The 16,781-nt window shown below is 45.8% G+C and overlaps 1 protein-coding gene across 1 annotated transcript in view; it reads right to left on the reverse strand.

Annotated features, from left to right (window-relative positions):
* Window positions 1-16,781, reverse strand: part of GABBR2 (gamma-aminobutyric acid type B receptor subunit 2) — a 338,133-nt gene that overhangs the window by 111,849 nt on the left and 209,503 nt on the right. The window contains exon 7 of the mRNA XM_036888312.2: window positions 14,890-15,126. Coding sequence (XP_036744207.1) covers window positions 14,890-15,126 — 237 coding nt within the window. The remainder of the gene's footprint in view (window positions 1-14,889; window positions 15,127-16,781) is intronic.

Genomic DNA, 16,781 nt, shown 5'->3' on the forward strand with positions numbered 1-16,781 from the left:
GCCTTTGCTCTTCCCGTCTCCAGGGATGCCCTTCCATCCATTTTGCCTACTTAGCTCCTATTCATTCTTCAATCTCAACTCAAAGTCATCTCCTCAAGGAAGTCTTTTCTGATCCCCTGCCTCGGTCAGGCCTCCATGTTAGTCCTCAACATACCCCATGGCTTCCTTTCAGTTTATAGAAAGAAATTCATATTTAATTTTATATTTAATTAGTTATTCCCACAATTTATATTTAGTTATTCAGGCAATTATCTGCCTATTGTCTATTTTCTCCTGGTCCACATTTGCCTTGCTCAGTGTTGTATCTGTATCAGTACACATGCCTCTCATACTGTAGGTTGTAGTAAATATTTGTAGAAGTGAATGAACAAAGGGAAGCAGTCACTTCTCTGTGGTTGTGTCAAGTTTTTATGCTGTGATAGTCAAAATTCCAGAGCCCAGAAAAGGTGTCTTATTGGTTCTTGGATTTATGGTTAATTTTTTCACTGTAAATATTTAATTCTCCCTTTGTTTAAACCAAAAAAAGAAATGAAGATATATATGGGATATGGCTTGCTTTCTTTTCTCATCATGGATCCCCCAATTATACACATAGCACTTTACAGTTTGTAATACACCTTCCTTATTTCATCTCCAGAGCAACCTGACAAGGGGCCTTTGGTGATGGGCCTCACTTTGCAGAAGAGAATGCAAAGACTTCCCTGAGGTCACCAGCCCTAAGATGCGGTGGACAGCATGCAACTGCAGGTCTGAGGACTCCTTGGCCTGTGCACGCTGTACCATGACAGGCTGCCTCCCCAGCAAGCTACGAGAGCCACCCAGGCAAGATGGTGTCCCATCATTCTGGCCCCGCGGTTTTCTCAAATGCTTTCAGAATCATTTTTGCAGGGGGAACATTTCTCAGAGGAAGAAAAACTAGTTCATCACAGTAATCAAGTCTGTCATGGAGGATGTGTGATGATGTTTGAAAATATAATCCTATGAACATCAGAGCTGACAACTCTGAAACATCTCGAGGCTAAATCTGCTAATAACAGTCCTTAGCATTCAGGTTGGCACTCACATGGGTGGGTGTGATACATTTCACAGCAGAAATGCCCTAACAAGGAACTTCCTCACAGAGTAACTGGGCAGAGGACAGATTTTAATGAGGACCGGTCGCTGAAAGCGTGAAGTGTGAGTGAAGAATAAAGGCATGAGATGAAACATGCACTGCCGTGAATCAGATGACAAGATGGTGCCTCACATCAGAAATGCAGCAAACACTTTCTGGAGGTCAGGACTTGTAGAGAAAAAGAGTCAAGACATTGGGGTCATCACCTCTGCAGATAGTCCCAGAGAAAATGTGATTTGATTAGAATGAAGCAGACAGAATTACAGTTACCTCTTCTCAGCTTGTTTACCCATTCCCTTCTTCTCACCTACTTATCCCCAACCAGCTCACCCACTCATTCAGCTTTGTCTAACCACCGACCTGCCCATCTACCCACCTACCATCTATCCATGGATCAATCCATCCACCCACCCACATACTCTTTCATTCATCCGTCTACCCGCCACCACCCAGTCATCTATATTCATTCACCTACCTACACAGCCATCCAACCATACACCCATCTACCTGCCCACTCCTCTGCCCACTCCTCCACCCATCTGTCCTCCCAACCCCAGCAGCTAGGCACTTTCCTGCATATCTACTATGTGTAAAGCCCAGGGCAGCTGTGGGAGAGGTGGAGGACAGAGGTGATGATGAAAATATCCTTGATATATTTGTTCATTTACTAATCAGCCGAGACTCCAAGATAGGCCAGACCGCTCAGTAGCCACTGAGCACAGAGAGGTGACAGAAATGAACCCTACCACCAAACACTCGTGTAGAAGTGCGGTACTGTTTGTGGCTCTGGTACCTATACCTCCCTCTCTCTTTCTCACTCTTTTATGACTCATTTTCTTAACCTTTTAAGAGCAAGAACACAGTGCCTTTCAAGATAAAGATAAAGCAATAAGGAGGTCACTGTTTCTGAAACCTCCATCATACACATGCCACTGTCATGATTTTTGCAGCATCCACATACCATCTGGGCTTTTCTTTACTAAGTCTCTGCCTCTTAAAACACTGAAAGAAACCCTTATCTTGCTACCATAAATGCTAGTTATATTTCTGTAGTACACATTAAATTCAAACACAGCTACCAAAGAGTGGAGGTCTGGGTCCCAGCTAAGAATCTCCTCTCCTGCCTCTGCGATGCTGTCAGGGGCCTGCCACCATGGCTGCTAGCCTCAGGCCCTGCCCAGGGCCTGGAGTGAGCCAGCCTGAGGTCTGGGCCTGTTCCCTATTAAGGCTTTGCTGCCTCTTTGTTACTGCAGAAATTTGCTTGCTAATTTTCAAATTAAAAAGGAGGGTTAACAAAGTGTCCTGAGGAGCAGATTTGGGGGAAAAAAAAGCAATGTTAAATGTAGTGTTAATGTTACTGTCAATGTTAAATGAGGGACAATGATACTGGGCTTAAATGTAGAATCTTTTTGGAAAGCACATTTGAAAACCAGTGGAATAGATTGATAAACAGCTGCACACACGAACATGAACACATAAATCACATATGTGGCGGGGGTGTATGTACATATGAGTGCATTTGCTTATGTGCATATGAATGTGAGAATGGGAATCGCCAAAGATGGCAGGAGCTGTAAGAATGCTGCTGGAGCAGTGATGGGACTCACCAACCCCAAGGTCTCCAGGAAAAATGAATCACAGGTGTTTGAAAGACTAGAGGACTGTGCAGCCGGTATCCAAATGCACTCTTCTCATCCTCTTTGTACTAATTTAGCACTTGCTATGTCCTAGCTCTCTGTATGTACAAACCTCTTTAATCCCCACAAGCCTTTAAGGTGAGCCCTGCTGTTATTTGCAGGGAACCCTGAGGAGCTCTGCTCAGCTCTCCGCTCTGCCTAAGACACTATACCCCGGCTCCTGGGATTATCGGCTACTGAGGGTGCCAGCCGCACATTCCCCTCCACCGTGGGGAACTGCCTTGCCCCAGGATATATCCCTCCCAGGGCCCAGCCATGGCTAGTGACTGGTTAAGAAGATACAAGGGCCAGGCCCCTTGCCTCACTCTGGACAACTGAGGGCTGTCCTAGCTCCAGAGCTCTCCTAGGATCAGCTGTGGCCTCAGTGGCAACCAAGTTCAGATCAACTTCTGGCTCTGCCCAAAACTGCTGCCTCACTTCCTCACACTGTATTTCCTGAGCTTACTCTCCTTCCAAACCTTCAGCACTCAATGCTCCATCTCAGAGTCTATTTACAGACAGCCCAGTCTAAGGCACTGTTCCATTTTACAGATGAGAAAACCGAGGTGCAGAGACAAAGTTCTTGTCCAAGTTTACCTGACTAGCAAGTAGAGCCAAGATGTGAACCTAGGAAGTCTATCTCCAGAGTCCGTGCTGCTAAGCATTTCACACTATTGCTTCTCAGGAAGACAGAGGGGGGCATCCGCCAGACCCATACCTCTCCACCCCTCTTCCACAATTTACAGTGCCCTGACCAGACTCCAGGTCTCTAACTGGCCAATTACCGGTTAAACAAGAATTCTAGGAAGCTTGAATTCCACTGATAAAAAGAGAAGGAGTTGGGGATGTTGTAAATATGAAAAAATAGATCTTTGCAGCCTCCTTTGCCCTCTCACGTTGGGCTGGCATCACACAGGGTCACATGGGAGTGCATGTGAGTGAGCCCTGCATGAGCACACACAGGAGGGGCAGGCGTCCATCAGGGTTCAAAGCCAGGTGTCTTGTCAGCTGAAATTCTTGTCAACTGTCCTCCCCTGGTCGTAGGATACCTCCATCCCGCTTCACAAATGCATAGGGTAACATACCTTGACACGCACCAGGGTATGCTGCTCTCATGCAAAAAGAAATGCCTGTGTTGTATTATGGAGCTCTTCAGATTGGATTTTCACACAGGATCAGGGTGTACCTTTATCTGAGTATTCCTCAGGAATGGGAATATCACTACTGTGTAACTGTACTATTTACTTTCAAATGTTTGCTCATTATTTATACTCAACATTCGAAAATGTACTTTCTTAGGTTTCTGTATGAAAAGACAACCAAACTCTTGCTGGGCTAATAACTATTTGGTTAGACGTAGCTTGCAAATATTGTAATTTCCCTCTAAAATTAAACTACTTATGATATCTTTACGAGTACTTTTAAGTAAATACTAAATGAAGTCAGCTTCCTCATATAATGGCTTTAAAATGATCACACCTAATGGGGAGTTACTATTTAATGGGGACAGAGTTTCAGTTTGGGAAGATGAAAAAGTTCTGGAGATGACAGTGGTGACGGTTGCACAACGGTGTGAATGCTTAACGCCATGGAGCGGCACACTTACAAATGGTTAAAACGGTAAACTTCATGTTATGTATATTTTATCACAATTTAAAAAAAGGATGGAATTGAAGAGATTGACAACCATTGCTACAGAACAAGTTTTATAATGTGAAGGAATTAAAAAAAGAAAAGATCTCATCTCATGTGAAGCGTAAGTGCTCAAAGTGCCCAGTGGACCTGTCTGAAGGGTGAAGCTATGGGTGACTTTGATTTGATTTCTGGTGCTTGTTTGTGCTTTTTACATTTTTCTATAATATAATGAAAAATGTTTTTGTATCCCAAAAAATAAATGTAAAATTATTTTTAAGCACATGAATAAGAAAAGCATGTAACATGAGGTTATACCCTCCCTTCCCTCAGTCAGGGAAGAAGTGAGTAAAATGTAAGGTGCTGCTTCTGGGACTGGCTGGCTGGAGACAGGAGAACATCCCCCCAGATGGTAGAAGCCGGGCATCAAGAAGAGTTGCCCATCCAGTGAAGAGGGGTCAGAGTCCTGGCTTCAGCCCTGCCTTGCACTCAGCAGGTCACTGCAGGCTACAATTTCCCCACTGGGCAGCGGACTGGTGAGAAGGGGAGTCTCACTGGCTCCTTGCAGTCCTGTCCTGCTCTGGCTGGAGTTCTTTTGGCCCCAGTGGAGGGGACCTGGTGTAGGTGTAAGGTAATGGTTAACCATGGGGGTTGAAAGTTAGATTTCCTGTGTCCAACCTTGGGTCAATATTTAACTTCTTTTTAACTCTTCTCACCTGCAAAATGCTGTCAATAACAGTCTCCATTGTCTGAAGCGGTGTTAGTTTGCCAGGGCTGCCTCAACAAAATACCACAAACCGGATGGCTTTTGCAACAGCAATTTACTGTCTCTCAGGTCCAGAGGCTGCACGTGCAAGATCAAGGTGTCGGCAGGGCTGGTTCCTTCTGGGGTTGTAAGGGTATCAGTTCTGTGCCTCCCTCCAGCATTTGGTGGCTCACTGGCAGTTGGCATAGCTTGGCTTGTAAAGCATCATGCTGTTTCTGCTTTCACCTTCATGTGGCATTCTCCCTCTGTGCATGGTCTGTGCCCAAGTTTCCCCTTTTTATAAGGACTAGTTATATCAGTTTACCCTACTCCAGTAGGACTTCATCTTAACTATTATACCTGCAATGACCCTATTTCCAAGTAAGGTCACATTCTGAAGTACTTTGGGTTGGGGGTTCAAATATGGATTTTTAGGGAGACAGTCATGTAACAGGAGTTGTTATGAGGATTAAATGAGATAACGCATTTAAAAGCTTAGAATTGCACCCAGCATATATTGAGCATTCAGAACTACAGCCATTTCTATTATCCTGACATTTGTCATTACAGTAATTGTTAGTAAGACCTCCATGTCACTGGTTCCTTCCTTTGTTTCCCACAGAGACCCAGACAGAGTCTTTACATAGGGTTTCTGTTGAAGCTCTCTTAAGATGATACACTCCCCCACACTGCCTTTCATAAGGAAATAGCTATTTTTTCCCCTGACTTGAGGAAGTCAAACTTGCAAGCTTTGGAAGGCTAGGCATCAATTCAAACAAATTGCTAAACCACATTATTTTGATCTTTCAAATTTATCTGACAGCAGAAGGAGTAGGTTTCTTTCCTGTGCTGTACGCTATCTGCAGTCATTTGTAATTGTGTTTAAATAAATGGGTGGAGGGCAGCCAGGCAGCACCCAAGAACCCAAGATTTGGAGACACCTGCATTTATAATCAGAAGACCTACAATGTAGTTTTGAACTAGGCTCACCAGTAACACACAGTGGGACCCCAATACAGCTACTTTGCCTCACTGAGCTACAACTTCCCAATTCCTTCAGTCAACAAACGTTGTTTCATGGACTAAGGGCCATTGTTATATACCAGGCACCAGGGGTGCACAGAGAATTATGGGCTCTTGTCCCAGTCAAGGGGCTCACAGGCTCACTGTCCAGTGGCAACAGGCAAATGAACACAGAACCCAGTGCAGAGCAGGAGATCACAACCTCCTCCACCACTACCCCTAGTAGGGGAGAGGGGTTCCTGCCCACCCCCTGCAGCATCTCACATGGTTGTTCAGATGGTGAGTTCCTTGGGGGCAACCCTTACATCTTACTCCTCCTGCCCTGTCCAGAGCTGGCTTAAGGGGGGTGCTGGGAATGCTTGTTGAATTCATGGTTAAGAAATGGTTAACCTAAATGGTTAACAGCATGGACACTGAGTCAGCCAGTTGGGCAGCTTTGAATAAAGTCTGTCACTCACTACCTATAGGAGGTTGGGTAAATCATTTATCTTTCTTCAGCCTATTCTTTAAAATCTATGAATGACCAAAGTATCTAAATCATTCATTTATTAAACAAATATTAATCAAGCACCTACTATGTCCCAGGCACCTGGTTTTAAGTCTTAGGGGGTACAGTGGAAAACAAAACAATGAGTAAGTAAAATAGGTAGCAGGTCGGATGGGGATGACTATTGTGAAGAAGAACAAAGGGGGTGGGACCAGAAATTTTAAATAGGGTGTCAGGGAGGTCTCACTGAGGAAGGTAGCATGGGCAGAGAGGTGACCTAGGTGAGAGCCGTATGCCGCTCACTGGGAGGAGGGTTCCAGGAACGGGGAATTACACATCCCCCACCAGGTGGCTGCTGTGAGCCTCACATTCAACAACATGTGTACAGGGCTTAGGACGCTGCAGTAGGAACTCATTCGTTATAGCTATTATCAGCATTACGTTAATAAATGTAACTGCATCGAGGAAAAGAGGAGGTAGAGACTATGAATGTACTCTGCACACAGGGCAGTCACACTTCAAAGAATATTATTATAGTTGTTGTTTATTGCTAGCAATTATTCTAGGAAATGCTCCTGACAGTCTGAAGCACAGAGGGCTCATCAGTGACTCCCTTTCCCTCTCAGGCTCTGGGACTTGAGCCCCAGAGAGGTGCTGATGGGAGTGCCTGGGGAGGGGGGCAATGCGTGGGTTTCTCGTCTTTCTCAGGAAGGCAGGAGCAAAAGCCTCCACCCCCACCCCAGCGCACACACTTGCCAGGCAGGTTTGCACTGCTTGTGTGAGCTCGTGATGCCAGTTAGCACAGCAAGAATGTGGGAATCACTATTAGCAGATTTAAGAACTAGAGACCCTGTTAATTCTTTTGTTGTCAGTTCTGTTTATTTCTTGGGTAGAAAAAGTCTTTTTAGTTTATCGAAGCCTGGAAGGCAGGAGGGTGGGAGAGTGTGACAGAATTTCTTGATTATTTATAGATTGAATCCTACAAAGTTAAGACCGGTTACCAGTGTTCAGTGAGCATCCATCAGGTGTAAAGCACTAGGTGAAGAAGCATGAGCACAGGTGGGGACCAGAAGGGTGAAAATCTGGGGTCCCTGCAAACCTGTGAGCTGCCACCTTTGTAGGGGACAAACCCAGCAATCCCACAGGCTGATGGCATAGGCAGGGGTGGGAGCAAAAGGCAACCAGGGAAAGGGAGATATGTCCGTATCCTCTGCCTGGTGTTGGGGAGACAAGGGGGGAGGGCTGGTGCTCAATTTAATGCAAAGATTAGGTTACAGTAAAAATTCCCTGTTGAAAATATTTAAAGTGTCTTCAATTGGGTCCCCCAGAGGCAGAGCGTAGGATAGAGATTTGTGTGCAAGTGATTTATTAAGGACACGTTCCCAGGAGAAACCTGTAAGGGAGAGAGGAGAAGGGAAGAAGCCAAGTTCGGATGTGGTTTCAGGGGAGGGCTAGCCTCAGCCTAATCCCTTAGGGGTCTCTGTGGGGGATTGGCACCGGCGTCATACCCCACACCAGCCAGTCATCCCTGCAGACTGCTAGGGTGGGGTGGAAGTCCAGGTATCCAGGCCAGGAAACTCCAGTTCCCCAAGGTATGAGCCATTAGCAGGCGCACCGGCACAGCTGGAGGGTGGGCAGCCTAATGAACCCCCTGAGAGGACTCCCAGCGTCCGGCTGGGCACCAGCAGCGTCTGCCGCAGTTAGTTTTCGTGTTTAATGCTGAGTGGCAATTCTTAGGGCTGGGAGAGTTTGAGGGGCACAGAGCTAGATGACAGGGAGGATCAGGAGGAAGGTCTGGGGGCAGATGCCTTCCATATTTAAGGGGACTGTAAAATCCCCAGAGAGAGTGGCAGCAGGTAGAGAACCTGAGAGCGGTCCTGCTTACAGGCAGGGTTTGCTCCCTTCTGTTTTGATATTCAACCACTACAACTTTAATGCAAGTTAATACATCTGTTTACTGTTGAGAGAATTAAATGAGATTATAGGTGTGAAACGGACTTAGTACCTCCATAGATAAGGAAACTGGGGCACAGAGAGAGAAATAAATTTCCCAAGGTCACATTTCTAAGAGGTGAACTGTGGCTTCCTTTGGCTTGAATTTTCAAATATGGATTTCCTGTCATTGTTCATCACTGCCATGCCCCATGCAAGAGTGCATTTTAGCTGAGTTCAAGGGCTGTCCCATTAGCCAGGGCATAGAAGGAGAGAGGTTCTCATATATGCTCCTACATTAAGTTTGTGTATGATGCAGTTCCACTGAACTCCCAGGGTCTAGGATGGGGTGGAGACCAGTGGGGTGCAGAGGAATTTCTAGAAGGGTTTGCTGTCGATCCTGAGTAACAACCAAGCAGGCTTCTGAAAGAGAGGCCTTAGAATAGGGAACCCTGCATGGTGTGAGGAGCTAGCGTGAGGTCACTGGGCTGAGCCCCATTTTCTAGGACACACAGTAGACCATCACACTTGGACTGTTGCAGAGCCTCTGACAAGTTCGCTAGCGATCGCCTCAAGCACCAACTGGAGAAACAGGCAGGGTCAAGATGGGCCAGGGGATGGCTTCGTGACTGGTAGATGACCAGCCCCCAAAGGGGGCAAATCCTGGACTGGTAGAGTTTTCTCTACTTCTGGATGGGGTTCCTAGTTCTGTTTCTTATCTCCCTCAAATTCAACAACAACAACAAAAACTATGGGTTAAATGATAGTATCTAATATAAGGCACAAATGGCTGGCTGGTGGGAAGCCTTAAGGTTAACCTCTGTACTGGAGAATAAAACCAGAATCCCCAAAGATCCTACAGGCAGGAGAGATGGGCCAACTCCAACACGATGTTTAACTCATTCATGTGTGTGTGTTGTGTAAAATGTCTTATTTGGATAAAAAAATCAACTGCACAACTTCAGGATCACAGCAGGGCTACACAATAGTGGGTGTGAAGTACACGGGGCCTTCAGCCAACTGTGTGATTTCCCCGGGACAAGGAACTCACTGGCTACCTCCACCTACCTGATTCCAAGTACCTGGAGAGATTGGCATTCCAACCAAACTGAGTTTATTCTATGACGTCCTCTTTTCAGGTAAAATGTTGGCAGTGGGAAGAGAACAGCAGTATTGGAGTCTTGGTAGAGGTAATTTTTTTTAAAACTCTTGTATAAAAACTTGAAGTATAAAGGATACACTGGCAAAGGCTGAATTCCTATTCACCAGCAACAAAGGCAAATAAATCAATAAACTCTGCAAATCCCTGTCCGCTGTTCTTCATCACCTTCTTGGCGAGATCAGTGAGAGGCAACAGCCATCAGAGGTAACAGGCCTGAACCTGAGGCTGCCGATCTCTCCGTACAGATGCTAAGCTGAGCAGTCCAAATCTGCAGCTGGCTTGGACTGAGAGAGGCTGGGCGGGGGGCGAGGGGTGGGGGGCAAGGACCCCTATTGGAGGAACTTATAGGTCACCCTCTTGGTGGCTGTAATCACTTCTCCCTTAGGTCCAGCTATGGGGAGTGAGGAGGCAGTCATGGGAAATAGTTCAGCAAGAATGAGCTCCCTCATCTCACAATCTAAAATATTCCCCAGAAGATTCTTTCAATTTCTCCATGGTCAAATGTTCCTGGGAGCCTCAGAGCCCCCTCCCAAACCTGGGGTACATACCCTCAGTAACTTTCCAGGAAAAATGTTACATGTATTATATTTTCATAATGGGGTATGGTATAAGATTCTAGTAATTTAGCCTGTCACGTGCACAACAAGGTAAACAAAGTGTCCACTTAGAAGACAAATTGGAAGAAACATTTACTAAAGGGCATACTGCTTTAGTTCCACTGCTGGTTAGAACTGTCATACCTCAGTCTGACATGCCAAAGAGATCGTCCACTTGGAGAGCTGGTATGCCATCCTTGTTTTAAGAGACTAGAAACTGGGGGGAGTTAAAAAATGATCACCAAAGAGAATTAAGCTTTGATTTTTACCTGGCTACTTAGCACACATTCCCAAGCATGTTCTGAAGGTTACACATGTAAGGTTGTTGATGAATCTAGTGCATCTTTGGTAGATAAGCCTAACTGGAGCAGTTGGTTAAGCCACAGTATATATCCATGAGAGCTGGAGTCGGGGACCCTGACTGGCATCCTCATTCCCCAGCACATGGCACAGGATGAGGACCCACACAGTGTGGCCACATTGTAGTTATCCACACAAGGAGTTTTGCTTACTGAGCTGCAAAAAATTGAGGACAGCTCCCTGGTCTTTACTTCTGTGAACAGAATGGAGTCCACCCTCCAAGCCTTGGGCAGACCTTGGATAGTGTCCAGGAATTATTCATCTACTTGCCTACCTCCCCTACTGGGCGGGGAGATCTTGAGACAGGGGGCCATACTTTGTTCTTTTCTATGCTCCCAGCTCCCAGAACCCAACACAGGGTCTACACTAAAGGAATGAATGAATGTAGGAGCAACTATATCTCTGACAGTTTTAAAATAAAAAAGTACATTCATGTGTGTGTATATGTGTATGTGTGTGCACTGCCTGAGACCCAAGCAATTCTCAAGGTTGCTCTTCAAGGATCATGGAGACTGCTTGTTAATAATGTGAATTTCTTGACCCTACAGCAAAGCCACCTAATTAGAGGTTCTGGGGCAGGGCTGGGAAATCTGAATTTTTAGCAAAGCTTACTGGGAGGTTCTCATACATATAGAAATTTAGGAATCATTGCTCTAGATGAACACTGCTGAGCCAGGAGTCTCAGAATGCTCTGGGCTTTTGAGATCTAAAGAGCCAATTCTAGCCTGATTTCTGGTTACATGTTCAGCAGAAAAGAGGTTACCAGGTGGGGAAGCATTCTGAGATTTGCAGATCATAGAGGTAATAATAGGGTCAAAAATCAGAACCATGCACTCAGGGGATCCAGAGTGGGAAGTACCCCTAGGCCATTGGTGTGCAGGTAGGGACACAGAATCCCATCTCCCAGTTTTCCCAGAGAAGGGTAGCTGGAGGAGAGCTCCTAAGAACATAAAACAGCTGGACCCCAAAATAAACCAGATTCCCAATCTGGGATGCATGGAAGAAATCTCTTTAATACACCAACCGAGAGCCACAGGCCCAGCTCCCAGGCGAGAGTGTGCATGTTGAATCAATTGAAATTGAGTCATGGATATAATTAATTTAATGTGTTTAAATGGTTTTCTGTATAGTAAACATGCTGAATGAGGGTGACCCAGAATAAAGTGTCTGCCTGAGAGTGGAAAATGGATAACATGTGTGCTGTATAATAAAACCCTCTAGCAGATAGAAAATGCTTCAATTTATTTCCAACTCCTGTTCCTTTCCTTTCCTTTGTTTATGGCTGAACTTGGCCTGCTGTGGTCCCCTTGGACCACAGAGACACTTTTTATTTTGTCAAAAGACATCCTTTTTTTCTCTGATCAGAAGACAATTTTAATTAAACCTGCCTACAACCTGGTGACAAGCACATACTAACATGTGACAAAGGGGATAAGGATGAAGGGGAAGAAAGGACGAAGTATTGCTGCACTATCGCAACCTTTCTCAAGTAAAGGGGACTTGCACAAAGAGAAGGGAAACGGCGCGGAGTGTGGTAGGCACAGGGCTGATCCAGGCACTGCCGAATCATCTCTCCACGTGACCGAAAGCTCAGATGCCATCTCCAACACCAGGGGGTGAATTTGAGGATAAGTAGGTTAAGACTGCTTTCTATTCTGACATTTGCTGAATTATGAGTCACAAACTGGAACAGGCATAAATATATGTCAAGGAATTTCCCATTAGAAGAAACTCATCTTCAAGCCATGTAAAGCACTTCAGGTAGTGGTATCTAATTGCTCATCAACTAGGGATTATGTATTATTTGCCTTAGATGAAATGGAGCATTTAGAAGTAGTTAGAAATTATCTCCAACTAAGATACATCAAGCATCTAGGCAAAACGCCGAGGTCTAGGATGAAAAGCAGCAGAAAGCTCCTAGATTCTGTAGCTCTCTATCCAGCCACTTCAACTTGGGCTACTAGGAATTCATTCTACTAAGTAAGAAAGCATGAAAAGATAACCCACGTTTTGAAATATCTCTGCCACAGTGCTCGCGGTGGGCTCTGGGCAAACCCCACCCCCTCCGAGGCCCAGCCTGTGACCGTGCACTGGGAAGAGAAAGGACCCTTCCTGAGGCATCTGGCACTCCGTGGAGCCATGCTGAGGAGGGGCCTCGAGAAGAGGGGGCTGAGTGGGCAGGGCTCTGGGGTCCTCCTCCATTAAACCAAGAGGCTTCTCTCTGATCTGTGTTATATGTATGTATATATATACCACCACCATGTGAGATGTTACAAGAGGTTCTGAGGATTAAAAAAAAAATTGAAACCACTGGTCTGAGGAAAGCTGTTAAAGTTTCCAGTATGAATCTACGCTGTACTATAAACATGGGCTTTGCTCATAACTATACAGAGTCTTTGCTTCTGATCTGTGGGAGAGATGCCAGGAGCCTTCAGGTCAAGAGTGGCCCTATACAGGATTTTGGAAATCTACTACATTTTAGGAAACCTCAGCAGCTCCCAACCTCCCAGATCAGTGGTTCTCAAACTCTAGTGTGCATAGATTCACCTGGAAGGTTTGTTAAACCACCGTAGCTGATCCTCAGCCCAGGAGACTCTGATTCATGGGTCTGGGTTTGGGCTTGAAAATTTGCATTTCTAACCAGCTGCCAGTGGGCACTAGCACTGCTGGTCAAGGTGCACTTGGAGAATCACTGGCCTGTCATGCTTGTTCCTTCAGAACTGGGTCCCATCTTACCTTCCCAGCCTCATCCTCCTCCTTTCCAATGTTCCTCACAAAGTAATTGTCCCTGCACACATGCATTTCTCTCTTGCTCACCATGCACCATCTGGCCAGGCTGCAAGCCTCTTCTCTGCATGTCTAAGGCACAGCTCACATGCCACCTCTTCCAAAAAGGCTTCCCTGACATTTTCATCAAAGGTCACAGGAACTCCTCTGGGCTTACATAGCTTTTTCCATTTGCTGAGCACTTTTAGCCACTTTTTGTTATTTGTGTCTAGATCTTGCCCCTGCATCTGTACCATATTACCCACTTGGGCTTCCATACCACTGTCTATACCCTCAGCACCTGCAAAAGCCTTGACCCATCCATCAGACCAGCAAATCTGAGCTCACGCATAAATTAATAGGAACATTTAAGAAATACACCAATCAACTCCTCTTAATTCCCCAGGCCAGGCTGATTCTGTAAATGACTTTTTTTTTTTTGTAAAAGACTTTTTAAATTAAAACACAGGACAGTGTTTAGCTGTTTTAACCTATTCTTTAAGCAAATTTTCCTTGTTTCCTGTGAGCAGAGTCAGTGACTAATACATATCATGAGAAATAAATAACTACCACTTATGTCCACTACCAGAAAGTGGTGTAATGAAGCAGTTAAGAGCAAGACCCAGGTTCAAATCCCAGCTCTACCTTTGATTAGCTGTAGAAATTAAATGCTTTGAGCTCAAGGTGCCTCACCTTTAATGGGGATAATAATAGCACCTACTTTCTACAGAGGGCATACAGATGCAATGAGGCTATTACTAACATTAACAATTGTCAGCATTTATTAAGTGCCTACTGTGTGCCTATGCTTGGGCATACATTATTGAGTCTAATCTACATTAAATGCTTAATATAGTATCTAGAACATAATATGCATTCAATAAATATTATTGATTATTATCATTGTTAATTTTCCCCATTTCTCAGATGAGAGACTTAAGGCTCAGAGCAAATAGTTTGCTCAACAAATATTATCAGTTTTTTACTTTGTAATGGTTAAGTTTTATAGCTCCCTCACAAGATAGGTAGTATTTCCATGTTGGGAATGAAACTTCTGTGGTTTGAAAAAGGTAACTTGAAAGTGAAGGCCCAGGATTTGAACATGACTTTCGGTCCAGAGCTCCTGAAGGCATACCCCATTCCACCTGTGTGTAGTCAACTTGCTCTGGCCTTTGAAATCCATGAGTTAGAGAAAAGCATTTTCCTAGCATGTCAGAGAACATCACCGTACCTGGCCCTCATTTTGGCAGCCTGCAATCCTTTGGCCCATGGGAAGTTATTTCAACAACCCAAGAGAATGGACTGCACATCAGAAGGCATGGGACACAGACCCTGTTGCCTTGTATGTCTCCAAGTGGCACTAAAGAAAGCAGAGCCCCAGGGGTGTGGGACTGACCGTGACCCCGAAGAAGTTGGTCTCATTCATGGCATTGAGGATGATCCTGCCCAGCGTGTGGTCTGTGTAGTTGAAGTCCTGGATCCGCTGGTGTCGGCTGCTGGCGTGCAGCGTCTCCATGGCCCTCTGCAGTGTCTTGGCAATGACCCAGATGCCATCATAGGCATATCCATGGAACTTGCTGGGCCCCACGCCTGACCTCTTGTTGTTGTATTCTCTCTCGTACTGCTGTGGAGTCTGAAAAACAAGGGGACCGAGGAACACTAAATTACAGCTGTCAAGGACATCAGGCATGTGGTGCTGAGAGCTGACACTCTCCAGGGCTTATTGTGTTGGGCTCTTTATATGCATTATCTTATTTAATCTTCACAGCAACTGTGTACAATGGGTGCTATTACTGTCCCCATTTTACAGATGAGGATACTGAGTCAGGAAAGTTGACTTGCCTAAGGCCACATGGCTAGTGAGTGGGAGGGCTGAGATTTGAACCCTGGCAGTGTGGCAAAGCTAGGGTAAAGAAATAACACGCCCTAACCAGGCCTCCCCCTGATATTTATAGGGCCTGGGGCTAGAGTACACACACATATGAAAGTACACATACCATATGTCTAAATATTTAAGTTATAGACAAGCAAACAGTTTAATAAAACATTTTCTACCTCCCCATAATGTATATAGTTTCCTAATGATCTGGAAGGCCAAGTTTGAGTTCAGAATTCTGGGTCTCCTCAGAGCTTCAGGCTGAACACAGCAGCACTGGGGAGCTGGCCTTTCTGTGTAGCCCACCTCTGTGGCCCAGCCAAGCTCAGTCTACACTACCTTCCCCCTCCAGCATCACTGGCCCCCTGACCACTCCAGAAGTGCAGTCCACCCTCAAAAGGGCTGGCCAGGCAAGAAGCTACCCCAGCCCTGGAAGTGGCTCCAGCTGGCTTGGCAGGGAATTCAGGGTACAGTCCAGGAGGGAGTTGGTGCAGGCCCCAGGGGGGCATAATCCAGTGGCCTTGTGGATTCTGAGCCCCATGGGGCCCGAGTGAGGCCTTTCTATAGCATGGGGCCTGGAGATAGTCCCAGGCGCCCAGGGGTAAGGGCTATTTTCACCCCATATCATGCCCCCTCCTCTTTTCTCTTCTGTAATATACAGTCTGAAAATATTTGGCATTTTAAAAAGATAATTTTTTTCTTCCATTTAACTGAATTTCATAAAAGAGTTTCACTGGTGGTATTAACATTTGGGTTGTGGCCACAAAGTAATGAAACTGCCTTTTTACTCCAGTCCCTAAGGTTTACACGTCCAAATGGACGCTGCCCCAGGGGAACCCACTATCCTTTGTGGACCCTCTCTTCAGTCTCTTCTAAAGCCCTTTAAAGTCAGAAGTGTCATCAGAGCTCTGGTTCAGTCTAAGGAAAAACCTTCTTTGGGGACGAACTATACATAGAAACCATAGACTCGTCAGTTTACACTGGGAAGGGCCCTCCAAGATGGTCACACCTGCCTCCTCTACCTGAAGCTGGAGGCACAGAGAGGTCCAGAGACTTGACCAAGGTCACACAGCTTGTGTGTGTGTGTGTGTGTGTGTGTGTGTGTGTGTGGCTAGATTGGTCCCATTCCACCTCTGCTGCTTCTCTCATTTTTGACTTTTGAGGGCATAACTGCCTTTGAAAAACCATCCCAAATTGTTCAGGGCCAGCTCTAGTGCCCAAGGAGGGGGTGCAGCTAAGCCAGGGAAACCCAGGCTTCCCTGTGGCTGAAGCCTGGGTGACCCTTTTGACCTCGGCTTAAGGTGTCAGCAGGGCGGGTTGCTCATGCACGTGCCTGGGAATGGCCAGTCCTTCCTGTGGGCCCTGCAGGTAGGGAATTCTGCAGGACCACAAGGGAATGCTAGTGTCCTACC

The sequence above is a fragment of the Manis pentadactyla genome, chromosome 3, assembly GCF_030020395.1.
Source record: "Manis pentadactyla isolate mManPen7 chromosome 3, mManPen7.hap1, whole genome shotgun sequence".
NCBI classification, from domain to species: Eukaryota; Metazoa; Chordata; class Mammalia; order Pholidota; family Manidae; genus Manis; species Manis pentadactyla.